Source organism: Syngnathus leptorhynchus, chromosome 3, assembly GCF_054491065.1.
Source record: "Syngnathus leptorhynchus isolate UIUO chromosome 3, UIUO_Slep, whole genome shotgun sequence".
NCBI lineage: Eukaryota > Metazoa > Chordata > Actinopteri > Syngnathiformes > Syngnathidae > Syngnathus > Syngnathus leptorhynchus.
In genome coordinates this window covers 10,124,573-10,151,276 of record NC_141197.1, presented here as the reverse complement: position 1 = coordinate 10,151,276, position 26,704 = coordinate 10,124,573, and the positions used below count along the sequence as shown (strand labels likewise).

Here is a 26,704-nt window from a genome sequence, read left to right as displayed (position 1 = left end):
CTGACGTCACTTATTAAAGAGACTGTGTCTAAATGACGCGGTTGGACGAAGCAGCACAATCCAGCCAATAGGAACGTCGCTGGGCCTCAACTACTTCCGCTCAGGTGACTCCCGTTTCTCACTGGAGAGTCAACTTGGCTTCAATCGCAGTGTGCCAGTGACCAACGTTTGGCGCTAACGCACTGCAAGGGGACGTTTTTCCGTCTCAAAGCCGGTTAGTGCACCCAGTTAGAACCCGAGTGTACATATCGTTGAAGTTTAGGGGATCGTTGGTAATAATATTTACCATGAAGAAATTAAAAAGGCCTACATCCTGACGTCCACTGTGGGGTCAGTGACGGACAGACGCTGTGTCGGTGACTGACATGGATGCAAGTGACATTAAGGTAATACACTTTTCTTAATTACGCTTTGCAATCTTGCAAGTTATTGAATTCAAACGTGTAGTTTATCACGTTTAAAGCACACGTTGTTTTGAGATGGGAGGCTCAACAGATCTTGCCTAGCATCGTCTGAAGAGCTAACGGCAAGGGCTTTTGTCACATAACGGCTATCATGCATTGTTTTTTTTTGTTTTTCTGTCTTTTTTAAAAATAATAAAATCGGTGTGACAAGTTGACATTGGTTTTGTCGCCAGTTGAGGGTTTGTGTTTTGCTCTATATTTTGTCATCATTTTCTTATACAATGAGAAGCGACGTCTATGTTGATGCTAACTTGGCTTGAAGCTACATGACCCAAAACATCTCAGCTGTCACTGAACGACGGTTAGAAGCAGCAACAGCTGAGCGACAGTTCACATGGTCAGTCCCGATCGATGCAGAATAAAGTCAATAAACTCTCATGCAGACATTCCTAGGGATTCGTGAGAGTGCGTTTAGGTGAGGCGAAGAGCTTTAAAGAGGTATTGTGGAGAAGAATATATCTGGTTCTTCAGCATTGCTGACATTCCACCGCCTCTCCGTGCGTGTGCGCACGCTTGCGTGTACGTGTCTGCAACGACTGCAAAGACATTCGGCGTGACGGTGGTTTGGCATTAGGTGTGGCAAGCGTTTAAGGGTGAATATCAACAAAACAACATCCTACGTCACAACTTTGATAAGAACATCTGACATGTCTACGCAATCGCTTCTCACATAAGCGTTTTTATTTCAAACCTTCATGTCTATTTTGAGATGTACACTAGTATGTTTTTTGCCCTTACAAGTTGGACCATTTGATGCACTGGGAGAACGAAGAGGGCACACGAGAATAAAGAATAACTTTGGTCCTTCTAGCACAACCTATCCATGTTAAGATGGATAATCAAATCCTCAAACTGTTTTGATATCGTTGGTAGCACATAAATGTGCAAACTGCTTTCCGTTGGAGCACTTCTTCTGTATCATGGATATGCACTGGATATGTACTATAGGGCTGCAACAATCGAACTATTTTTAAAATTAACTATGTATTTGACCGATTCTCCCATCGATTTCGAAGCTTCAAAATTTATCAATTAACCGTCAACTAATAATCAAATTAACAACAGTTTTTATTGCAACCTCTCCAAAGTAATATTGTCTGATTTAGTCCATTAAAACAAAAGAAAATTGATCAAAATAGATCACCCTCCTAAAATAATGGCTGTCATTGTTTCTACTTTTTCCAAAAATGCAAAATAAATCAAACTGAACCAAATGTGGGTTATATCATATTTAATAATAATTCCAGGGATAGGGAATCAAATGATCTGTTTAACTAAAGACGTACCTGATCATACCAGAGGTTTCATTGCAAGTTTGAATGATGTTTGTCTGTGTGCCCTGGCAACCAGTTCAGGGTGTGCCCTGCCCTACCGCCTTTAGACAGCTGGGATAGGCTCCAGCATCCCCGCGACTCTCATGGGGACAAGCGGTTCGGAAGATGAATGAATGAATGCGTAATCTCTTATCAAAGATAGGCATATTTCAAAATTCCTAATGGAATTGTACTTTTATATTAGATATAGATCTGATCTATTGCAATGGAGTGGTAGTGGTTTTGTTCTGCATGACAAACGTGACTCTTGAATGGATTTTTTTGTCGTTTCAGTTCACCCACTACACTCAGCACAGTATGACATGTATGAGTGTAATGTTAAAAAGTGACATTTACGAAGGATTAAAATTATAAATGACAGTTTGACACAAAGATGCTTAATTCTAGCAAAACAAAAGCTTCAATGGATCCCTGTTTAAGTGTTGGCTCTACCATCACCAAAGGATGCACATCTGTCTGTGACCTCAATGCAACTTTAACAATTGCAGCTATTCTACACACACACACACGCACGCATGCACGCACATGCACAAAGTCAGTCAGTCTCTCCACGCTGTTCCTTGCATTGTAATTAGCTTATCTTGTGTTGCTGTCTCCGTTATCCTCTCAGGCTTAATCCTGTCACAGCTTATCAAGGACCATTTCAGTGTTTTAAAGGGGAAGTCAACCCTCAAAAATACTTCACAGACATATGTTGGTGATATGTGTCCCCACTAGACTAAACATGGCCTTCTGATTACTATTGCGTTTGGAATATGAGTTAAGCAGCAAAATTCCCCCATTTGTATCCATCTCAGAAGGCAGCCATTTTGCCACTTGCTGTCGACTGAAATTGACTTCACGGTTGCTGTCTCAGGTCACAACCAATCGCAGCTCACCAGTTTTTTTAAACTGAGCCATGCATGATTGGTTTTGACCTCAGACCTGAGAAATTCTGATGTAATTTTCAGTCGACAGCAAGTGGCAAAATGATCGCACCATGAGATGGATAAAATAAGTTGGAATTTGCCTGTTTAATTCATATTCCCAAAAAGAAAAATTAAACCTAACACTGTGTTTTGACTAGTTGGGCTGCACACAATATATGATAAAGACATTTTAACCCTAACCCTATTAATATTACTAAGTGGGAAACTTTGGATTAGTGTTTATTTTACATTATGTGCATTCATAGGTTGGTCTATTTTTTTTTTTTTCATCTTTAATTGTAACTACAGGCTTTTTTACCACTACAAAACAATCACTTGCAACCACATCCTGCTGCATCTTGAGAGTCAACATTGCTGTTTAGTTTCTGTGAATTGGTTATATAGGCTTAATCTGCTACATTTCTATTTAGACAAGATGACGTTTGTTGATGTATGAAGGAAAAGTGTGTGGCGGGGGGAACCACCCACCGCCAATGGTAGTGGGACACAGTGGCTTGTCTGTGTTACAGGCACTGTTTGAGAGAAAGTAGGAAGCCTCTTTGTTTGCTGAACTTGTTCACCCCTCTTTTTAATTGGCTATATTGGACACATCTTAAAGATGACAACAAGGACCGTTTTTAAATTATTTCCAACAAACAAATGACTTGATGATAGTTAATTAAATTTTTTGGGAGAAAATTCTTGGAAATGTCAACAGCAGTAGTTTCCCGAATGCCTTGGCAATGTAATCACAAAAACAAAACAAAAAAAACCTGACCCATAAAGGGTGACATTTGTCTTCACGGAAAAACAATGAGCTAGTGTAGCTGCTAAAAATCCCAGATGAGTTGCAATCATACCACAAGTGTTTGTTTTTTGGGTTGGACCAATTAATGTCAGCCATTTAATTGGCTGTTATTACACACGTGATGTTAGTTTTTCCACCAAAACCTTTTCTTATATCTGTGGGCGTTTTATTTTTATTTTTTATATATATAAAAATCAGGGTAACTACATGTCAATGTAATTACTTTATAACCTACTGCATGTTGCATGTTGGTGATTACCTGGTGGAGCAGATGTAGATCTTTTGGGTCTTATTCATTCACTGTGTATATACATATCATGTGATTGATCAGCATCTTGAATAGCAAACCCTAATTTTAGTATGATCACTCCTGCACATTTACTGTGAATGTGGCTCGTTTTTATGTTTGATCTAATAAGAAAAGTGTTCCACCACCACATATTTGCCATTTGCTGTTCATACAACTATGTTGGAGTGAGGTCAGGAGCTTAATTTTGTCTGCCCATAGTCCATCATATTGTATATGGATCGGAATACCCCAGGCTTCACAGTTAGTTTTGTCATTTTAATGCCTTAACTTGGTTCCATTCCTCACATTCCACCAGTAATCATGCTTTATTTTTTTTACAGGATGTAAAACTTTCAGCTGAAGTGGAACCATTCATCCCACAGACAAAAGGTCTTGAGGGATCTCTGGTCAGCATGAGTCTATCTGGAGAGCCGGGAGGCGGCAACGGAGGAGTGGAAACTACTCCCATTCCGAGCTACCTCATCACCTGCTACCCTTTTGTTCAAGAGAACCAACCCAACAGGTATTGTGTCACAGACTGGGAAATGTCGCCGCTAATTAATACGGCACACACTGCATTAGAGTGATTATGTGGAGTTTGCATGGTTTTCTCACTCATAGTTGAGTTTAAATCTCATGTAGCGACAACACCTTTTGAATGGAAGAAGCCTCTTGTGTAAAGTAGCTTTGCTCCGTTTCCTGACTTGTCCCCTCCCATCATTGTTCTGCCTCTGCACCAGTGTGAGCAGACCTCCCCATGAGCGTGATTATGTCCGTTGTCCCCGCTTCTCTAGTTAAGTGCATCCATGAGAAAAAGACATGGCACCATAGCCAGTTTCCAGCAGGTCCTCTTTGTTCACACTAGTGATCTTCTATATCCTGCACACATCCGCACTTTTGTTTCCTTCCGTGCTATTTGAATGCAAGGAAATGACTGCTGTAACAGGTTGGTTGTGAAAATGTCAACCTTTCTGTAGCATGACCACACCAGCACCATCTTAACAAACCCTCATGTACTTCATTGTGATGCCACAGATGCAATCATCATCCTTCCTCTAAAGGACTTTCCCCCTTAGCAACATCTTGTGTTTGTTGAGGTTGTTTTTAAGATGTGCATTTTATATTCAGAGTCAGATCAGAGTATATAGCAATGTGATCAATCATTCTAAACATAAAGACAACAAAATAATCCTTTTTTTTTTTTTTTTTTTTTTACAGGCAGCATCCAGTGTACAATGCCGGGGATCTGCGCTGGCATCAGCCCAACCCTGGCCCTGGTAGTCCTTACTTCGCCTACCCAATCATGTCTTCCCCTCAGCCCCCTGTTTCCAATGACTATACCTACTACCAGATTATGCCTGCCCCATGCCCACTTATGATGGGCTTTTACCAGCCATTCCCTGGCACCTACGCAGGACCAGTGCAGCCTGGAGTTGTTAACCCCGTCTCGACAGATGTTGGTGAAAGGCCTCCGCCTGTTGGGCCAACATATGGAATAGCAAATCACAGAGGAAGAGGCATGGTCCGATCAAATATGCCAAAGGTAAAATTGTCTACTCTTAAACTTGGCACATACACAGATAAGTGTTGAAACCTCTGTGTTAATGAATAACATACTAGTAATAATAAGTAAAAGAAAAACAGACATTGCTTTGAAATTGTGGTTCAACAGAATTATTAAAAAACATAAAAATAATGCCAAGACCCAAATGATGGTAAGCCCTAGAAAAAATAAATACTGGTTTTTTTCAAATGTTAATCAGAGATGCATGAAAATCTTGTGATTTTTTTTTCCCTGTTGATTCCGACTTTGCCCTCCTTTTTTCTTATGATATATATTTTTTAAAATAATAATAATAATAATGAAAATAAAAATAATAATACACGTTTGATGTTCCTGTGCCATTGTATATATTTTTTCTCATGTTCAAGATATTACAGCCAACTGTCTTCCTCTCATTATAATATCAAACAGCAACATTTAGGTGTTTGCCAGCCACAAAGGGGTCGCCGCCCCCCAAGCAGGACTTTGACTGTGCAGAAGGAATTCTGCAACAATGGTTATGATGGTTGGACCAAGAAAGTACTACTGGTGGATGCTGCCCAACAGACAGGTAAGCATCTTCCTCCTTAATTGCTTTCGGGATGTAAAAGACGGAATATCTTCAACTTTGAAAACTTTTATCTTAGCTGTTTAATAGAGCAGTAAAAGATGGTAATGTTTCACAAAATATTTATTCGAAAGTATGTTACTTTCACTTTAGTGAGGAAGTTTAGCCTACTGCCAGTAACCGCATCATCTGGTTGTACTGGTTGATGATGCAACTGATTGGGCTCCTCAACAAAAAGAGAATGTAGAGATTCCAGTTGGGGTATTTACTTTTGTGCAAGTCATGTCACATGAACCGAGTCTGGTTTTAGTAAAGTAAATGACCATTGTATGCCTTTGAAAACATCGACAGTTCCATCAACATGGATGCGCGCCCCCCCCCCCCCCACAGAGATACGTGTCAACAGCATATCTCATCATATATCATCAGCATATGAAATATACAGACTATTTCATATATTTAAAAAATGTTTTCATCTATTTTTATTTCTTGAAATCTAATGTGTCTTGACTCACAAATAAGTCGACTTACAGCCTGTTGGAAGCTATTGTCCTAATCATTTGAGAATTACCTGTCCGCTATATTTTCATGAAGACTGTCATTCTGATGAGGACCCCAAAGGTACTTTACAGTGATGTTAAACCAATTAAATATATTTATTGATGAAATAGAAAAGCATCAAAGCACAGATGGGCTGTTAACAATAGTAGGTCTGTTAATTGGCAGGCTACGCCACACATTGTTGCTGTTTTGACTATGCTTTTAATTAAATATCACATTTGTCAGAATGATGAAATAACTACTGGTAATGAAGTGTTCTGTGATAGTACATGTATGACAATCTTGTATCAATGTATGTGTGTGTCTAATTTGATCCCTCTTTGTTAGATTTCCCAGGTGAGGTATCTGGGCGGTGTTTTGGGGAGCCTGCCAGTCCGCTACTGTGGAAGAACCGAACAAAGAGGCAACAGGCATCCAATGCTGCTGAAAGCTACAGCGATCAGGGCACCAGTGAAGCTGACATTGACAGCGACAGTGGATACTGTAGCCCCAAACATAAACAGGCAGCAGGACTAACACATCGAACAGTAGAGACGTCCACATCGTGCACCGTATGGCAACAGGCTTTTTTATTTTGTTTCTTTAAATCTCACCTCTGATAATGTGTTTTGTTGACTTGACTGCCCATATTGTTCCGTTCAGCAGTAGAGACATTAAACGTTTCAGATGTATCCATGAATATAAAGTTTTTATTTAAAGTTCAAGTGTAGCAATTTCCTTAACGACACATTTCCAACTGTCAAATCAACTATGATGTTAATTGCAATATTTTTTTTTTTGTCTTTAGGGGGTTGAGGCTGGTGTAATGACAAGTAAGTTTAAATTCTGCTCTTATGAATACATTTCTTTTTAGTACTTAATATGTCTGTAGTGGTAAAGCTTTATCTTTGCATGGTCTCAATTATGAACTGAAATTTACAATGCACTTGGTCTCTTATAGCAGGTACATGGGTAAATTTCCACAGAGTAGACCAGAGGAAGAATCCTGAACAGAGTAACTTCTCACAGGTGCAGTAAAGACTACTGGAGTTGATTACTTGGATTTATTATATCACAGAATAATAATAGATATTACCAGAATATCCGGTAAATTCTCCAACTGTGTTTTTGTCAACGTTTGATATTTTTCCCCTCTGTAGGATTTTCACAGTGCCTGTCCAGGGCGTGGTTTTCCAAACCAGTCGGAACAGAGATTGCAGCCAGTACTGGTCACACGTGACGAGATCACAACGGAGCCCCTTTACTTTGAAGTGGGAAAGCGATTGCTTATTCATGTACTATTTCACTTGTTCCCCTTTTTATTTCTTACAGTAAAATATACTTTATATACACAAGGATGAAGATGAGAGAGATGAGTTCCCAGACCTACCCACTGGAAATGGTGTCCAGCGCTGCACCAAAGCAGATGCGCCATCCCAGACCCAAACGCAGCCAAAACTGTGTCGAAATCTGGTAGGCCAAGTGCATATTTGTAGACTGTTATCAGAACATATTTTAAGTCACTTTCAGCTAAGGTTCTGCCAGGTTGTAATCGATTCGGAGCGATGAACTCCGATGTTGTTTATTTTGCCACATGTAGCGGATGCAAAGGGGTTTACGGTTAAGGTTTGGGGGGCGGGGGGGTATTCTACGTTGTGTATTCCTGTTAGGTAAACTCTCCAAATTTGTTTGATGTGGAAAAATCCAACCTTTTTACAGCATCTTGCTAGATGTTATTTTCAATTATATTTTAAGAGGAATAGCAATAATGACACCAACTACGAAAGCATTGAAACGTTGTTCTGATGTCCCCAGAGAATATTCTTGCGTGAATACGGAAACTCCAAATGACAACATGATCTGACCGCCATTCAGGATTCGTTAGATTCGTAGTTACAGTTGTAACGTTGTTTTATTACTCCAAAGCTATCCTGCACCAAATACAAAAGCAGTGGGTGGTACTTCAATAAAAGAGTACCACTGGGTGAAAAACAGGCTCTGTGCTGATTCTTTTGCAAAGCAACTGAACATTTAATGTTTTATTCCTTATCACAGCTAGAAAACATAGCAGACAACTCCCCGATCAGCATTGTGCAGACACCGATCCCCATTATCACATCGGTTCCCAAGAGGGCCAAAAGCCAGAGGAAGAAGGCACTGGCTGTTGCCGTGGCCACTGCTCAGGAATACTCAGAGATTAGTATGGAACAGCAGAAATTACAGGTACCGTGTTAGGAACTCAAGAGTTAATGTTCATCGGGAGTCAACTGTTTTAGTCAAGTGATCCTGTTCTGTCTTTTCTTTTCCCTCTTTACAGGAGGCACTCACCAAGGCAGCAGGCAAGAAGAGTAAAACTCCTGTCACGCTGGATTTAGGAGACATGCTGGCAGATTTGGCTAAACAGCAGCTGGCACTGAAGGCCAAACAGATCACCAATACCAAGCCACTATCGTTTGCAGGTACCCCAACCCCACCGTTCAGTTTTAATATTCTTTTGGAATTCTGCTTCGTTTTTTTTTCTACACATCTACTCACATAGTTCTGTTCCCCCGCAGTTGGAACAACTATGCCATTCCACAGCACTGGCAGCTTGACAGCTATGTTGAAGGGTCATCCTCAACCTCACTTGGGCTCCCCTAACACTCTGGATTCCACTGCTCCACGTATAAAACGAGGGAAGGAGCGAGAGATACCCAAAGTCAAGCGACCAACGGCTCTCAAGAAGGTTAATGAGTTGATAATAATTGTTCAAGAGAAGCGTGGACACTATGGCCTTACGTCACATTTTATTGTCGCTGTCCGGCGAAACGCCCTATAACGAAATATGTCATTTTTGAATGAGAAAAATCTGTCTCTACATAGTGTGTTATTTTTAATATGGTGACAATAACCTTGAAATGTTTCAAAAACTGCCATCGATTTTCTTGTTTGATGGATGCGGTGTGGTGTGCTTGACACCTTGATTTAACGTCTGGATTGGTTTTGGTTGCTTGATTTGTTCAAATCGATCACCGTAATGCATTTTTGTTATTGTTCTGACTGTTTTTATCTGCTTTTTTTTTTTTTTTAGATTATTCTCATGGAGAGAGAAGGCAAAAAGGGTAAAACAAGCTCGGCACAAGAGTTGCCGAGCCAAGAAGAGCATAGGGATGATTGTTTACATTTTACTGAAGATCTTTCACAAGAGCCTGCCTCTCAAGAAGGTGGGATAAATTAAATACGAGTACTTTATTCTCCCCAAATCAAATCCCTGTTAACAGTTCTTCCTTCTCTTTATGTCACAGAAAATGGCCTGTGTGTCCCCAGTGACACATCCCTCTCCCCAGCCAGTCAGAACTCTCCATACAGCATCACCCCCGTTTCACAGGGTTCTCCTTCGAGCTCCGGCATTGGGAGTCCAATGGCCTCAAACGCACTCACAATAATCCACAGTCGACGTTTCAGAGAGTAAGTGAATCACTCTTGCGAATAGTTATCCCACCCAAAAATAGCCTTGGATGGGAGAAGCGTCTCGGAATTAGCGGGTCTTTTTTTCTCAGGGGGCCCTTGTACAATACAGAATTGTAGAGCAGGGCACAGATGTCCGACACATTGAGCCTCCTCAGCAAAAATGTATGCAAGTAGCCACAAAGCTATCTTTGTGTCTTCCGCTGTAGGCCTATTGTCCTTGCCCAGCCTTCTCTAACACATTTTGCATTGATAGCCTCCAAATGGCCCTTGCAGCTAAAGCTCCTTGCCTTCCTCTGATGTGACCAACAGTTCCATACGTTATCACGACAATAGCGTAAAGCCTGCAGCCTGTTTTGACTTTTTTTTTTTTTACATTGTTCAAAACCACCAATGATTATCCCAAACATCAAAGTAAATGAATAAATTTATAGGCTTCAAGTTGTCAAAGTGTTTTGCTAAATGTCTTAACGACATTAGTGGTGTTTTCATATTTCCTTAACCTTGCCATTCTTCCATGTCATGTTGTTGCCTTCCTTAGGTACTGTAGCCAAGTCCTAAACAAGGAGATTGACGAGAGTGCGACGCTGTTGCTGCAGGAGCTGGTCCGTTTCCAGGACCGTTTCTACCACAAGGACCCCAACAAGGCCAAATCCAAACGCCGCCTCGTCATGGGCCTGCGGGAGGTCACCAAGCACATGAAGCTGCGAAAGATCAAATGCGTCATCATCTCTCCTAACTGTGAAAAGATCCAAGCCAAAGGTAGGGAGCAAGCTGTGCCCTCACTGTGGCATACAAGCACAATTATGAATTTACATTGTCAGTCAGCTATCCATTTTCTTAGTAAGGGACAATGTTTGATATAGTGCTGTACTAGATCAAGTAGAACTGTGCCTCCAAGTGTCATTTCACTTTTGAAAGCTTGTTTATTTATTTTTTTAATTTGAAGCATTTCTGTGACTTTTGTTACAGGTGGTTTGGATGAAGCTCTCTACAATGTAATTGCCATGGCCAGAGAGCAGGGGATCCCGTTTGTGTTTGCATTAGGCAGAAAAGCTCTCGGACGCTGCGTCAACAAACTTGTGGCCGTCAGTGTGGTTGGCATCTTTAACTATTCTGGAGCTGAGGTACTAAACTACCTTGGTTTTTACCTTTATTTATTTTTCATATGATTGTTCTTCATAAAATAAGAGTGCCTCTTATCTGCTTCTTTCAGAGTCTATTTGACCACCTGGTGTCGCTAACAGAACAGGCCAGGCAGGCCTACAAGGACATGGTGTCATCTCTGGAACAAGAGCAGGCTGAGGAGGCTTTGAAACACGTCAAGAAAGTTTCACACATGGGACATTCACGCAACCACTCTGCAGCTTCCGCTACGTCTTTTTGCTCAGTCATTTCTGAGCCCATCTCGGAGGTCAATGAGAAGGAGTATGGTGAGATGCCTCGTGTCTCTTTCCTTATATATTATTACGCTTGTTAGCCACCCATAAGCGCGCCTAACTTGGATACAATGATTTCTTTTTAGTGTGTTCATGTTATTTTCTTTTTCATTTGTGCTCAAAAATGCATGCGTACTTCATTTCACTACTCAGTGTAATAGTTTTCTATACGTATTTATATACGAAAATGTTCATCAAGCCTTCCCCCCTTCCTGCAGAAACCAACTGGAGAAGTATGGTTGAAACTTCAGATGCTCCGGAGCCAGTGGAGGCCGAAAAAAGTGTCCCTTCCCCTTCTATTGCTCCCCCCAGAGACAATGAGACCCCGGCAATCCCGACAACCGCTGCCCCGCAGAGGGCGCCGCTCCCGACACAGGCTCACGGCGAGCGAGATGAGGTCCGCGCCGACGACCGCCTGGAGCTGGCCTCCCAGCAGAGCACCGAGACAGGCTCGCTGGACGGCAGCTGCAGGGGGCCGCTCAACTCTTCCATCACCTCCACCACCTCCACCTTGGTCCCTGGCATGTTGGAGGAGGCAGAGGAAGAGGATGAGGAAGAGGAGGATTACACGCCGGAACCCATTTCCGTAGAGGTACCGACTCTCAACAGCCGCATTGAGTCGTGGGTTTCAAAAACCTTGGAGAACATGCAGCTGGGAAAGAGCCAGGACAGTACAGACGAGGAGGATGAAGAGGAGGAAGAGGAAGAAGAAGATGATGAGGAAGAAGAGGAGGATGAGGATGATGAGGAGGAGGAGAGAGCGCAGAGCGAGGATGAGGAAGGCCTTGTTTCAGACGCCATCGCAGATACCAACGTAGAGAGCAGAGAGCAGGTGGGGGCCAAGGAGGTCACGGCCTGACCTTTCCTCCTCCTCCTCGTCTTCCTTTTCTCTCCTGGTCTCACCCACGTGGTCTCATCCCATAAAACCAGCAGTTGTTCTCCTTGCATCTCCATGACTACACCAGACGTAATCTTACACCTATGGCCTGATTTACTCAAGATTTGCGTGTGCAAACGCAGGCAAATAGAACCTGATCTACTAACCGATAACCAGTCATTTCCCACATGCTTGAATGCCAGAAACAATTGAATGCAGCATATTGGCTATTCAGCAACCTAATGATTCTCAAACGTTTTACACAAAGCATCCTGAGCTACATAAAATCCAAAGTTTTTATTCAAACAGAAGCTGTGATTTTACTCCTGAAAATTATCATTGTTGTCAGGCGAAATCCTTGCATTCCCAAATCATTAGTTTTCCACAAAACCAATGAACCAATGCTCGGGACAGACCAACAATATGAATTGTGGGAAAATATGTAATTGAACACAAACGAGGGTTCCGCCTGACCGCAACGATAGATTCATAATTGGTGTAAGCCGCTGTAACATTATGTCATCTGTGACCACCTAAATAGGAAAATAAAACAGTGTACCTGTGTTTGAAAGTAAAGCGTTCCAAAAGAGTCATTGAAAATCTGTTTAAAAGTTAAATACAACTGACTCCCACTTAACAAATGCACTGATTTAAAAAAGGTTGAAGCAATTGTAACTGAGTTATTATTTCAACATTTAAATCAGTGTTTGTTGACATAACACTAGAGGAAGTCCGTGTACCACTACACCTAAAAAACTGCTGATGCTAGTCCCAATGCTATATCACCTATGACAAAGTTCAGTTCATCTCTGCTAAAATGACTCCAACGCAAAAACCAAATACAATGTGACAATTTGTTCTGGGCTCTCCTAAAAACAATTTGTGGTGCATTTTGCATTTTAAGCACCATGTTCAACAGGATGGCAGATACATACCATTCACTAATTCATTTGTTTGCCTCTTCAACTTAAACTTCTAATTCTACCACTTTGTTTTGCACATGGAGTGCTTTCCTAAATTTTGAAGCAAACCTTTCTTGTCTACAGGGAGCTAGATTAGCCCCTTTTGTTCACAGCGCACTTGACCTGTTAGTGCAGGGGGTCTCCAGGACCAGGACGGATATCAAGCTTTTTCGGAGCTTGCTCGTCCTGTGTTACTAGTGAGTCAACACGCCATTTGGCATCTTAGTAAATCAGGCCCTTAATCTCAGGCATCTGTCAGTGCAGACCACTCGCACGCAACGGAGAGGCTCGAGGACCAAGCGGCAGCAGGTTCATCTAAAAAAAAAAAAAAAAAAATTCAACCCCTAACCTGTAACACTTGAATTTGGAATAAACTTTTGTTTCCATGTGTCCTCATCCCAAGTTGACAGACACCATTTTTGGGGGCAAGTGTTGCGAAATGCTTCAGAGAGCTTGTAACTACTCTGCTACCAACTTCATGGAGCGCATTTACAGCTCTATGTGGGTGTTTGTTTACATGCACATAGCTTACATTTACTTTGCTGTGTTTGAGCTTTACCTTTCTTGTACATACTGTGTTCATGCTAGCACTTCTCCCGAAAGGAAGGAAAGAAGGAAGGGAAGGAAAGGAAGGAAAGGAGACACTGTTTGGATTGCTTAGTCGCTGTGTAGTTTCCTCAACAGCATTCTCGCATCTGTGGCAGGAAGTGTTTCATTATCGTTGAAAAAGTGTTTTCCCCCATTTTCCATTCAGATGATTTAACTTCTAAGAAGCAGAACAGTAGCGTCTGTACAGTACTTGGTTGTCAGAAACAGTTGTTGTTGGTAGAAAGAGTCACGATCATGCTTTGGGCTTTTTTCCTGAAGGTAATGATATTTTAATACACTGCAGTTGTCTCATTTGTAATCCATTGCAAAGTTTTTGTTTCGTTCAGAAAGCAGTTAACACCCGTGTTTAAATTGTTCGATGACGACTATCACCCAGAAGACCCGTGTTTACGACAGCACGTTCAAACTACTCATGCCTTTTAATGACAAGTATTCGATTGTGTATATATATATATATATATAATAAAAACTCCCAATCACTTTGTAAAGCCATTTTAAAATGTTAGAAGTAGAATTGAATTAAGTCAGTCGCGTGCTTAAGTGTCACACGTTTGGATCCGGAAAGTATTTGTAGCTTAATAAAAGGTACTTTGTCCTCGTGGACTTTTTTTGTTGCCACATCCATCAAAGTGTTTATCGACAACAAGCGTGTATTTTTTTGCACTATGTACATACAGTACTAAGAAAGAGTTCTTGTGATTTAAAATGAGCAAACAAAACAAAACAAAACAAAAAAACGGTTCGATGAAGTACTTTTTCAGTGTGATGTCTTTATATGAATATTTATGAGTCTTTCACAACTTCATTAGCAACATTGTAAGAGGCTGTTTCTCATAATCCCTAAAATACATGGACTGTTGATTAACATAATTAAAATGTTGTTTAAGTAATTCATATGGATGTTTTGTTCATTTATGTACAATTACATTGTGTAGTTGCATCAGAGCCGGAACGCAGGTATTCTGCGCCTTTGCCTTTTACACAGAACCCTGAAATGATTAAATAATTGCCGCAAAAGTGTGCATGTTACACGGGAACACAAAAACACACATTCGAGAGTTGACTTTTTTCCCATTGTTGCAATAATACATTGGATGCTTTACAGGCTCTGAATGCTTGACATCATTTTACTTTTTGCTTGTTTATTAAATTACGTAATTGAATTGGATCGACTGGGCAAAGTAAAATATCAGTAATTTAACGTGATAATCTGTACTGTCTGTTCTATGCATGTTATCGTCTGCACTACTGTACTTTTGGGTTAATTTCGCCCAAGGGTATTTTAGTTAGAAAAGCACATGAAATTAATTCTTAGGAAGTCAACACAGAAGCATCAAGTAATTGATGCTTCTTTGTTCATGTTGCTTAAACGGATTCCTATATGTAGAAAAAATATATAGAAACTGATCATTTTGTAGTGATCTCTTGCTTTTTTTCTCCCTGTAGTTTTATGTTACTATGCTATTTGTCGTCCCAGTTCGACTATCTAAAGTCATTCAATACAAACACGCTAAAGTGTAGTTATAGCAGATATTCAAGGATTTAAACATAATGAAATATCAATGTAAAATGAGGGCTAAATGACTGTAGTGACTGTTTGATTCCTCGCATTGTTGGCCTTGAGTAGTTTTAAAGAGTGGCCACTAGAGGGAGGTCAAGCGCAGCTAAGGCTCCATTCACTCGTCCTTGATATCGCCCCATTTCTTTACATAGGTCTTTCACAAACGCTGTCGATGTAACAGAGCCTTTTACAGAACATAAATTTGAATAAATTGTTAATTTCAGCTACACTCAATGTCTTGCACGCCACAGAAATAGAAATAAGATCCTACATGAAGTATTTAAAACGTTGGGCGTTTTGCACTTTAGGGTGACAGGACAAATCTTAAATTCAAAAGTGATCTTAATTCAAAACAAAACATTTTCACGTCCAACTATTCAACATTTCTGCACTTTTTTTGAGGACACTAATAGCAAAATTCACAGCAAATTAGCAAAAGTCGACAAATTTACCGGTAAACTAATGATTCTGCAAACGACCAAAGGACCTTTCTGGTGTAAATACATCTTTTAATTTCCGTCCATATATTTCAAGACAAGATATTATTTTAGATGACAGTGAAGATGTTTCTGAACATGTTTTAGATGAAAAGTTAATGACCCAGCGTCATACTTCACGGACGCATTCTGTTCACCTTAGGGGCCAGAATAATTATTTGTTGCGCTTGACGTGAAGGACTAGATTAAAAGATTGGATTTATCAAAAAAATATAACTGGGTATTAAGTCCCGTTGCGTCTGTATACGTGTGCGCGCGTCCAGCATGAGTCACTCAGCCTTGCTGTGATTGGACGGCGGTTTTAGGTAAGGGAGGGGCAGAGAAAGAGGAGGGCCTGGGGGCTCCCTGTCAATCTCCTTTGCTCATTCATACGCTCGTCCTCACACAGAGACTCATTGATGAGCAAGAGCTTCCAGTTTATTCATAAAATCTGCACGGAGAAATGGGAGGAAGGAAAGTTGTCAAGGGAAGGACAGGTGATTTCAAATTGTAAGTTTTGGACTTGGTGTGAGGCTGACCGGACTTGAAACTACATGGGATGTCCCAGTCGCATGCTGGTGAGTACCATTTATCTTGCAGTATAACCAAATGAAATCATCAACAATGTGTCTAATTCTAGTACCTTTTTGTGTCATCACACAACAGAACAGTAACCAGGTAGAGTTCATGCAGTCAACCCAACATTCTATTTGTCCTGCATGTGTTTGATGCATCACTTTCTCAACAGTCCAAGCATGCTGAAGCGCACTAAATACAGCCGTCTGCACAACGATTCGAAAACTTCCTTGGACAACTGGTCTCTTTGCTTGGATTCTGATTTCCTCCACGATACACCATCCGTGTCAAGGGACTTCATACCTGATGAAGCCCCACCGCAAAGTCCTCCACTCGGACCACCCGGGGCCGGAAGTGTTGAGGGGAGTGTGACCAATCACCCAAAACGACCAACCGCCTTCCATTGCATGTGTAGCTTTCCCGGGACGGCCATCTGTCCTCCTTGCACTCGACACAAATGCAAGCAGTGCTCTTCAGTGGTCCATAGAGTGGTCCACCATCACATCAGGGTAAGGTACATGATGTGACCATTCTGTTTATTTGGCCATTGGGGTGCACATTGTGCGATACTACGTAGTCACCATCTCACACACTTCACACCCTCCTTCCAGTCAGCTTTCTGTGTAGGCAGTAGTGACTCATCCTGGCTCTGCGCTCCCCCCCCCATCTCGACTGCTAGTGTGCGCGCGCGTGTGTGTGTGTGTGAAACTGGTAACCAAGAACTAAATGATTAGGTGTGGGTCTTACACCTGTCAACAAGCACACATATTGTCCTTAACTCTCCCACCCACTCACAACTTACACATTCACACACATGAATTCAACATTCTGATGTTTGTGTGAATCTGGGTTTGTTCTGTTACCCTTAGCCAATAGTGTATGTGTGAACACGGATTAAGGTCAGAAAAGGTCATGCAGGAGTAAAAGGCAATACAGTGATGACTTGACTTAATTGTGGCTTTTTGCTTTGAATGCAAGCACAGTCTTGAGGTACGCGATCCGTTTAGACTCGCAGGGGTGTCAAAATCATTTTATTCACAGTCATCGTTTCCCTCGGAGGGCCATTAAAATTGTCAACCCAAATAAATGTATAAATGTCTCATATTCTTTATAGTATCACCTACACAACAAATTGATGAATACAGGGAATGTAACAGTGTGCAGCATATTATCAAAAAGTGAAGAATCCATCTGAAAAAGAGGCTTCAAACTGTTTATTGCCACGTCCAGTATACCATCTTGTGTCCACTTTTCAGTCCTCCAGCTTTATCATCTATGTTACATTGCTTAGACGATGGCTTGAATACAAACGGTGTAAAAAAACATGTAGACAGACAATATATCCGCAATCAAAGTCAGATGTTTTTCATCCTCTGTATAGAACAACTAATATAAGGCCATGTTCACGCTGTAGGGCACTGGTGTACAAATCCGATTCTTGAGGGCCCCTTTCCTGCATGTTTTAGAAGACTCAGTTTCTCTGTTGTGCTTTTCTTACTCTCTCCCTTTCTCAGTATATGGGTAGCGTGGAGGTGATCCAATCCATGAGAACCCTCGACTTTGATACAAGGAAGCAAGTAACACGGTAAGTTCTCCCACTCCACTGCTACATGTAGAATAATACAAAAGAACATTATTTTTGTTTCCAACTGTGCACGCCTAAAAAAAACCATCTCTTTCAGTAACAGTAAATGAAACGTGTGACATCTTTTTCTTCGCTATTTCCTGGTGACGTCTTATCAGTTGACATGACCATAGCAACCTCTGTTTGCTAGATTACTGCACAAGAAATTGGCCGGCAAATGTAATTAAGTGAATTTCCTCCTAATGATCTCACATACACTTATTACGAAAGAGGAAGTAGGGGAGGGGGGGGCAAGAGAGAAACTTAAATCTATTATGTGCAAGTTGTCTTCAAGGGGTAAAAAGGGGTAAAATCTCTTCCCATAAAAAGCCAGAGATACTGACAGGAGAATCACAAGCATACAGTGGGGGATAATCATGACTTGATCCCTTACTGAATTGTCAGGTTTGCTCTAAATAAATAAATAAATAAATAAATAAATAAATAAATCTGTAATTGGAATGCTTGTTTGTTGAGTATGATAATAGAAACAATACAGTATTGCCTTGATGGACAGAAATCATTCATCCCTCCCATCCATTGTCACGGACATGCTGGAGCCTATCCCAGCTGTCATCGGGCAGTAGGTGGGGGACACTCTGAACTGATTGCCAGCCAATTGCAGGGCACACTGAGACAATAAACCAGGGCCCGAGGTGGAATCAAACCCACACCTTCTGAACTGTGAGGCGGACGTGCTAACCAGTGCACCACTGTGCCGCCTATTCATTCCTCCCATCCTCCAATACAATTCAACTTAGGGCATTTTTCTCTGTCACCAATCAAGGCTTACAACTTTAACCGATGGCAATAAGATATGGATGATTTTTTTTCGGGGGTCATCCACTGTCCTTTAATTGCTGCTGCTGCTTCTTCTTACAAGTCTTAACACACAGTATATTTTGTAGAGTACCTTTTGCTCGAGTAAGTGGTCTCGGTCTGAGTAATAAATTAACACTTGGAAGGAAGTAAAATATTGAGAGTAAATACTACACTGAAACAAAATATTTATTTCTAAGAACTGGTACAGTTTAGTTCTAAATTTTAAAAGCTGCGTTTTACACACATAGTATTTATATTATTTTTATGATGATGATGATGATGATGATGGTTCTTATTAGAGTTAAATGGACAAAATTTACTGTGTACAGTTTATATAGTTGCAAAGCTATTTGAACAGGCAATTTCATTTTGTCAGTTAAATATTTGTCAGTGAAGGGTAATATTTAACAGCGAGATGTGGCTTCACTTTGCTATATTATAATATGATTATATTATTGAGTTACATTTGCAGGCTCATGACTGTGTAAGCATCAATTTGCTTTCTACCACGTGGCCCACTTGCGGGAAGTCAATTCTATACTCTGATAACGTGTTGCATGGCAAAACGTCTGCATCAAAACTAAGAGTTCACAATGTGTGAAAATGATTGAACTTCTTGACTTTCCGGATTCTCGGAATGGATGGGAAACTCGTGGTAACTCATCTGATGACTTTTGACAGCGTTGCGAGAATGTTAACATGCTCAAAGATCTGAAAGGAAACAGATTTGGCTACACTCAAACACTGTTAAATCATTTTGTCATTGTCTGTCATCCTAGGCCTAATATCATAAATCATCTTATGTAATGGCAACACATTAAAGATTTTTTTTTGCTTCTGAAACCAAAACAATATTTTAGAGTAGCATTTTTCAAATTTCACATTTTGATGAAAAACCGTATATCCTTCCAATGCCTGGCTGTGTACGTTTCTTGTGTGTGTGTGTGTGTGTGTGTGTGTGTGTGTGTCATGCAGAGAGGCAATCAACAGACTGTGCAAGAGGACCACCACCAAGACCACAATGAAAATAAAAAGTGTAAGAAACAAACATTTCATGCATCATACTGAAATTCATTCAGATAATACACTGAAATGAAAATCAACTTAATTTTCAGTAAGAGCGTCATTAGTATACTGATGTGAGAACATTTAAGTTGTTTGTATGTGTGAGTTTTTTTAGTAGCAAATGAGAGAACATTTCAGAGTATACAACAACAACAAAATGTGTGATGTCTGAGAGCATTGGAATTGTACATGGTGACCAAATAAAATTTCAATCACGAGTTTGAGAGCATTTCAGTAATGTGTGAGAGCAACAGAGATTTCATTGTTGTGTGTTGAGTGTGTGTGTGTGTGTGTGTGTGTGTATATGTGACAGTCACCGAGTTACTCATGTGTGAGAGCATTTCATTTGACTGTCAGGGCATTTCAGTATAACCTGTGAAAGTATTGTATGTTTATGTGGTGTGTGTGACAGTGTCACTATTGTGCGATTGTGTCGGTAATGTGTTTTCAAAGAGCTTTGCACAAATGAGCCCTTTTTCTGTCCTTGTCAGCCTGAACACAAGCAGATGTTCTGTATTCTGGGTCGCAGCAACCTGCAGTTTTTCGGCAGGCGAGTCATCCTCAGCGTCTCCCCAGACACGCTCACTCTCCTCGCCGCGTCCTCACAGGTGACTATTTGAACGAGACGACATGAGAACTTATGTCATATAAACATTGCCCTTCTCTTTCTCTCACTTTTGCAGAGAATCACCCAGCACTCCATCCATGCGATTTCGTTCGCCTCAGGAGGAGACCCGGTACGTTTTCATTTTCATGTGTGACATAGAGTTTGTGCTACTTGAACTGAACTTGCTTTGCTGCCTTTTTGAATGATTTTTCCTGGCTTTAATTGGTGCTGCAAGGTCACCAGTGCAAGCTGCAGTGGCTTCACCTTTCAAAGTTCATCTTTAAAGCAATTACTCTTATCTATCATCCTGCGGGTTCCGTCCAAGTCAACATTATTTACAAATGAGACAAATTGGAGAGCCCGAGTTTTCTACACTGTAGGCCGATTGTTGGAAGCACAAATCAAAATGGCTCATCAGCAGCGGCATGCCATGTGGCTCAAATTCTGCTTGATGAACGTTTCCGTAATTATTTTGCATAATGCTTCTAGATTCAGCTATCAAATGCTAAGTCAGCCTGCTCATTGATTTGTTGTTCAAACGGTCTTTTCAAAATCCACAAGCAGGTGCAGAAGATGGGGGCACTCTGAATTTTTTGCTGGAGTTTTGCAATGTTAAAAATGCAATGAATTAATTAATTCTACATGTTGCGTTAGATTACATCCACAATCTCAAACAGATCTAAGGTACAAAAAAAAAAAAGCTTTATACGTATAATTGTTTTACGAGTTAGAGGTTTAGCTGACTAGCTGACGAGGCCGCTCGACTAGTGATCGCGAGGATTGAAAGCTTGAGGTCGACTAATCACATGTTGTTGGTATCTTGCTTTCTAATCAGCCAATTCATAGAACATTACTACTCGCCTGACTGCTGCCGTCATCAGACTGTACTGTTGATGTTGCCGTCACACTTAACTTTATATCGTGACACCAAGCGCCAAAGAACTGTGTTGGAAAAATATCAGGGACGTTATCGGTTCACTGAATTTGACTTGACTTCTGTCACATTATTGTTGACTACAAAGTAATCTGTATGATGATAATAATAATGATATGATAATATTAATAGTGTTATTCGTCTCACACTTAGAGGCAAGTTACCTCCCACGACAGGGACAATAAATTTGTATTTTTTCTTCTAGAATAGTTTGATTTCTAATTTATTTTTAGTCCAATTTTTACTTCACTTTATTGTGCAATACAATCAAATTGATTCATTATTTATGTAGATGAATATTTTTTTTTATGTATTTCTTAGAATTAACCGGCACTTTTTTTGGGGGGGGGGAATAGCCTCGTTTGTCATGAAATAGGCTTATTATGCTGGTCTATATCTCTACGTTGGTCATGATACCAAATATAATTTGAGATGATATATGGTGTATAGAGTTTAAGAAGCACTACACTAAAGTATAGCAATGTGTTTGCAGGACATGGAAGACTACATTGCATATGTAGCCAAAGATCAAGTCAATCAAAGAGGTACAGCGGCCCCTTGTTTTTGTCTCCAATCACAACATTGCACTTTGTATCCTAAATGTTTTGGGGGGTTTTTTTGTCTGCATGTAAGCGTGTCACATCCTGGAGTGTCCTCAAGGCCGAGCAGCAGAGGTGATCCGCAGCATCGGTTGGGCCTTTGAGTCTCGGTTCAAACAGCTTCTTTGTCACACGCCGTTACTCGTCTCAGCTGATCCCAGGTATGCGTCATGAGTCAAGGCAAAGATTCTGTTTTGCTGCTGTTGTCGGTTGCTTGGTTTTTCAATTTGTATATTTAGCCCTGCGGTAAAAGAAAAAATTAAACTCATGCTACTTAGACAAATATTTCTTCCAAGAAATTGAAATGACAAACACACTAATCAGATTAAACAATAAGATGCTTTTATTTTCTATGTCACATTCATAAACGATAACTTGATATTTATGAACTGCTTTGCCCTTGTTAGTTCTAAGAAATTCAGTTCATCTTGTGCGTGCAGATCAACCCAAATATTATGCAACAAATGGAAACCAGAGGGAACTTCAACAGACCCGAAAGATGATGATGATAATGTTGATGTGACCAGTGAGCGTCATGACTACTACAACGTGACTCCGGGGCCGATGTCACCCTTTGGTGGAGTAGAGGACTTGTGGGTCACAAAGGCAGAGAAGGAAAGGGTAAGAGAAACAATTTAGAAGTGGGCTGTACAGGAGTGTGGTGTACCAAACCCCTTGATCGGGCTCTTTGGTCCCTCTACAACCGTCGTCAGCAAATAAAGTTATGCTGATAAGAAAGACTTGTGAGAACAGTTAAATTCTTAGATAACAATTGTAATTGAGTAGTAGTAATTCTTTTTTGGAATGTTGACTATTTTCTTTGTAGATGATTAATTTAATTTTGCATGGAGAAACAGATCGTTAAAAAAGATCAATAGTAAAATAAGATTTCCTTTTATGCAATGTATTGTTGTCTTCCCATTACCATTCAGATGACACCCAGCTAAAAACAAAAGTTACAAATTAATATTCAGCGAATGCCTAGTATATCTTCTATTTATATTGTTTGTCTGAATGACTTTTTTGTTGTTTTAGATTGGTTCCTCTGCTTCGATTTCACTCTATGAGAATTGTTCCATATCACAGGACACGGATGCTCCAACAACAGGTGCACCTCTTCCACATACACGACATGTACCTTCTGACAAATATTCCCTTCAATCAATATGATGCCTATAATGCTTTCACAAAATTCACCATGTTTTGACTACTACTGTAAATGAATTATGGAATTTCCAGGATAAATGTACAACTCCCTGACAGAAGGCTACAATGCCAGCTGCGTTATTCTTGTCATGCTGAAGTTGTCAAAAATAAATATTTAAGTCAAGTACATTGGGCCTGAAAACCTATTAAAGTGCAGTAACAAACGTATTTGTACCACTTCTTTATCAATTCTTACCACTGATTGTTATTGATTTCCTTCAACCTTCTGCTTTAGAGCCTTTGGAGTCTGAGATGAGGAGTAAACAATGTTCTCCTCCTTGTAAAACTCACATCCAGCACCTGATCCAGGAGGAGGGTTGGTTTCATGGCAGGTGGGTCATGTCATTCTTAACATGTTTTGTCTTTGCTTTGTCTACATAACTGTATGATCGTGCCTCCTTGGTGGCCAAGGAAGGCACACCAGGAAGAGCAGCACAACATAGATTGAATTTATTACATTAATTTGAATGTTACATCGCACTGTTTTTATGAAATGTGCTTTTATTGAGTTATTTTCCTTATTAAAAACAAACACGAAATTATTGTTTTGGGCTAGGCTGAAATGGATGAATGCCATTTTTGTTCAATTAAGTGGAGAAATATTATTTGAGGATATTGTATGGCGTATAGGGCTGCAACAAACGATTTTAATAATTGATTAATCTGACGGTTATTTTGTTGATTAATTGATAAATCAGATTTTAAAAAGCAAGTTTCAATCTGCATCTTTTTATTTAAGAACAGGATATTTAAAAAAAACATAAGTAAACTAAAATTCAATGATAAGTATGGTCTGTATTAGAAAAAAAAGGGCAAAAATGTTAATTTATTTTCTAAAGTAAAATCAATATTTGGGAATGTTTTATTGTGATTCAACACAAAGATAAGTCTGCATAAATGAAGGACTATACAGAAATAGCAAAATATTTACTCGTGAGAACCTTGACAATTTTAAAGTAAATTATTTCCCGAATCGATTATCAGAAATGGCTATTGATTCATTTTTCTAATTGATTAGTTGTCGATTAATCATTGTAGTTTGTCTATGTGAAGCCCTTTGAGACTGCTTGTGATTTAGGGCTATACAAATAAACTTGACTTGACGTAGCATATATTTTACAAGGCTTTCATACTGATTTTATATTTCTCAATAGCAATTTGAAATCCACTCTGTCGACTCTTACTCCCCTGTGATCAAGGTCAGCTTTCCTTTAATGTGGTGATCCTTTACTCAGGTTAGGAAGAGAGCAGGCCGAGTCACTTCTCTCATGTAACGGAGACTTCCTAGTCCGAGAGAGCAGCTCGGCCTGCGGTCAGTATGTACTTAGTGGGATGGACGGAACCACGGTGCGACACCTGCTACTGGTTGATCCACACGGCCAGGTTGGTGTCGCAAACATGGCACACGAGCTTGAATCAGCACCTTCATTGTTTTTGTGTGTGTGTGTGTGTGTGTGTGTGTGTGTGTGTGTGTGTGTGTGTGTGTGTGTGTGTGTGTGTGTGTGTGTGTGTCAACAGGTTCGAACTTGTGACCAGGTCTTTCGTAATGTGAGTCACCTGGTCCGATTCCACATGCACAGCCAGATACCTATTGTGACGGGGAGTAACCAGCTTTGCCTCAAACAGCCAGTCCTGCAGAGACATTAACATGAACACAGAGGCATCTATAACTTCTATGGACAGTGGATTGAACATTTATTCCATATCCTTCAAGGTCCATGAACTACGACGCTATTTGTCCTCATGAGTAGGACAGTGTACTAGTATTTAGACACCATTACAATCTAATTACGTCATAATTACTTTAAATGTTAATTGTGTTTGTAAATTGAATGTTGCATGTAATTCTACAAATGGCAAGTTTACTTTATTCATTTGTGTTCTACACATGGGTAATTTGGAACTCCATTAGGTACAATGTGTATTTCTCACATCCACTTTGTGCCTGTTTGACTTTCTAAGCACAATCGCCAGTGGTTTTTTTTGTTTGGTTTTTGTCACTGGGTATTCAAAATGCATGCTAGTTTGGTTTTTCATTTCATTACAAAAAGCAGTATAGAAAATGAATGGATGGATGAAATTAAGAAAGGAAAACTGGGAAAAAAAAAATTCGAAGGCAAGCCTAATTTGCATTAAAAATAATAAGATGGTGATTTACTATAATTGAGTACATATCAAAGGATAAGGGATTTTGCAAATGTTTAAAAACATACTTTGTCTAGATGAGCTCATTTTCACACAGTTATTTTTAAAAAGAACCTTTAAAAAAAGTATAGCCTTCATTCAGTATTGTGATTCTAATCCTATTATATTCATAATTTCTGTATTTGTAACACCCTTTGTCTTTGTGATATAATAGAAAACCTTGTCTTTTGTATAACATTCATTTGATGATACTTTTTGTCTTCTCGAAAACTAGTCATTATGTAGAATCAAATAAATAATCTTTGCACGAAGTACAGCAACATGCACTAGTGAATTATATTTGTCCCAAGGCAAAACGTGACTGCCGCTGTGGTAAAAGTGATTCCCAAATATTATTTGAAGTGAACTACTAAATATCACTTTTGCACCCTTTAAAATTGCCCCTATCCAGATGACCAATTTACTTATCAAATATGACCAATAAAACACTTTCTTTTTGTTTGATTATAGACATATTTTGAATAGCAGTAATTAAGCTATGAAGTTGTCCCTAAGCAACCCGGTTACTAAATGGGTGCGTCAAAGGTCAATTTGATCGAGGTCTCATTCAGCCACAGGATGGCGCTAATGGCTTTCCTTTTAAATTCAACCGTGTGAAATTTTCCTTCCTTGAGATTTTGCAGGAGGCGGCTCGGTGGAGCACTGGGTAGCACGTCCGCCTCACAGTTAGGAGGGTGCGGGTTCGATTCCACCTCCGACCCTCCCTGTGTGGAGTTTGCATGTTCTCCCCGAGCCCGCGTGGGTTTTCTCCGGGCACTCCGGTTTCCTCCCACATCCCAAAAACATGCTTGGTAGGCCGATTGAGCACTTTAAATTGCCCCTAGGTGTGAGTGCGGATGGTTGTTCGTCTCTGTGTGCCCTGCGATTGGCTGGCAACCGGTTCAGGGTGTCCCCCGCCTGCTGCCCGATGACGGCTGGGATAGGCTCCAGCTCGCCCGCGACCCCCGTGGGGACTAAGCGGTTCAGAAGATGGATGGATGGATGGATGGGATTTTGCAGGTGAGCTTTTTGTGACCATATAACCAACCCTGACGTCGCTATTCTCTTGGTCACTTTCAAATTTCATCACTTTCCCCCCCATTTTTAAGTAAAAGATAACTGGGAGCAAAAACTATGGAGTTCATTATTTTTGGGCCCCTGAAGAGAGAGCCACTGAGGACTTGTGATATTATCACAACATTTGCATGCCTTCTAAACTTCCCACAATACTTTGCAGTGTGTATCCTCTGCTGGGTCCAAAC

General features: G+C 40.3%; 2 protein-coding genes across 2 annotated transcripts; both read left to right on the top strand.

Annotated features, from left to right (window-relative positions):
- Window positions 1-68: 68 nt before the first annotated feature.
- On the top strand, window positions 69-14,682 carry secisbp2l (SECIS binding protein 2-like). Its single transcript, XM_085907610.1, has 18 exons — window positions 69-386; window positions 4,145-4,326; window positions 5,022-5,346; window positions 5,779-5,917; window positions 6,803-7,026; window positions 7,263-7,287; window positions 7,416-7,483; window positions 7,615-7,725; window positions 7,811-7,927; window positions 8,510-8,677; window positions 8,772-8,913; window positions 9,010-9,179; window positions 9,525-9,657; window positions 9,739-9,901; window positions 10,443-10,663; window positions 10,874-11,028; window positions 11,118-11,334; window positions 11,559-14,682. The coding sequence occupies exons 1-18, from the start codon at window positions 366-368 to the stop codon at window positions 12,197-12,199; spliced, it is 3,222 nt and encodes a 1,073-aa protein (XP_085763736.1). The 5' UTR covers window positions 69-365; the 3' UTR covers window positions 12,200-14,682.
- Window positions 14,683-16,580: 1,898 nt separating this feature from the next.
- LOC147059189 (SHC-transforming protein 1-like) lies at window positions 16,581-25,596 on the top strand. The gene is made up of 12 exons (XM_085907983.1): window positions 16,581-16,910; window positions 17,916-17,986; window positions 19,823-19,883; window positions 20,404-20,520; window positions 20,596-20,649; window positions 21,947-21,998; window positions 22,087-22,213; window positions 22,493-22,673; window positions 23,088-23,160; window positions 23,494-23,590; window positions 24,494-24,641; window positions 24,777-25,596. The coding sequence occupies exons 1-12, from the start codon at window positions 16,581-16,583 to the stop codon at window positions 24,903-24,905; spliced, it is 1,440 nt and encodes a 479-aa protein (XP_085764109.1). The 3' UTR covers window positions 24,906-25,596.
- The last annotated feature ends 1,108 nt before the right edge of the window (window positions 25,597-26,704 follow it).

Bases quoted from the DNA above. Each gene is read 5' to 3' on its own strand.
- secisbp2l (XM_085907610.1), top strand. From the start codon at position 366: ATGGATGCAAGTGACATTAAG. The intron at 5,918-6,802 runs GTAAGCATCTTC...CCTCTTTGTTAG, and splicing joins GGATGCTGCCCAACAGACAG to ATTTCCCAGGTGAGGTATCT. The intron at 7,027-7,262 runs GTATGGCAACAG...TTTTGTCTTTAG, and splicing joins AGACGTCCACATCGTGCACC to GGGGTTGAGGCTGGTGTAAT.
- LOC147059189 (XM_085907983.1), top strand. From the start codon at position 16,581: ATGCTGAAGCGCACTAAATACAGCCGTCTGCACAACGATTCGAAAACT. The intron at 16,911-17,915 runs GTAAGGTACATG...TCCCTTTCTCAG, and splicing joins TGGTCCACCATCACATCAGG to TATATGGGTAGCGTGGAGGT. The intron at 20,521-20,595 runs GTGACTATTTGA...TCACTTTTGCAG, and splicing joins TCCTCGCCGCGTCCTCACAG to AGAATCACCCAGCACTCCAT.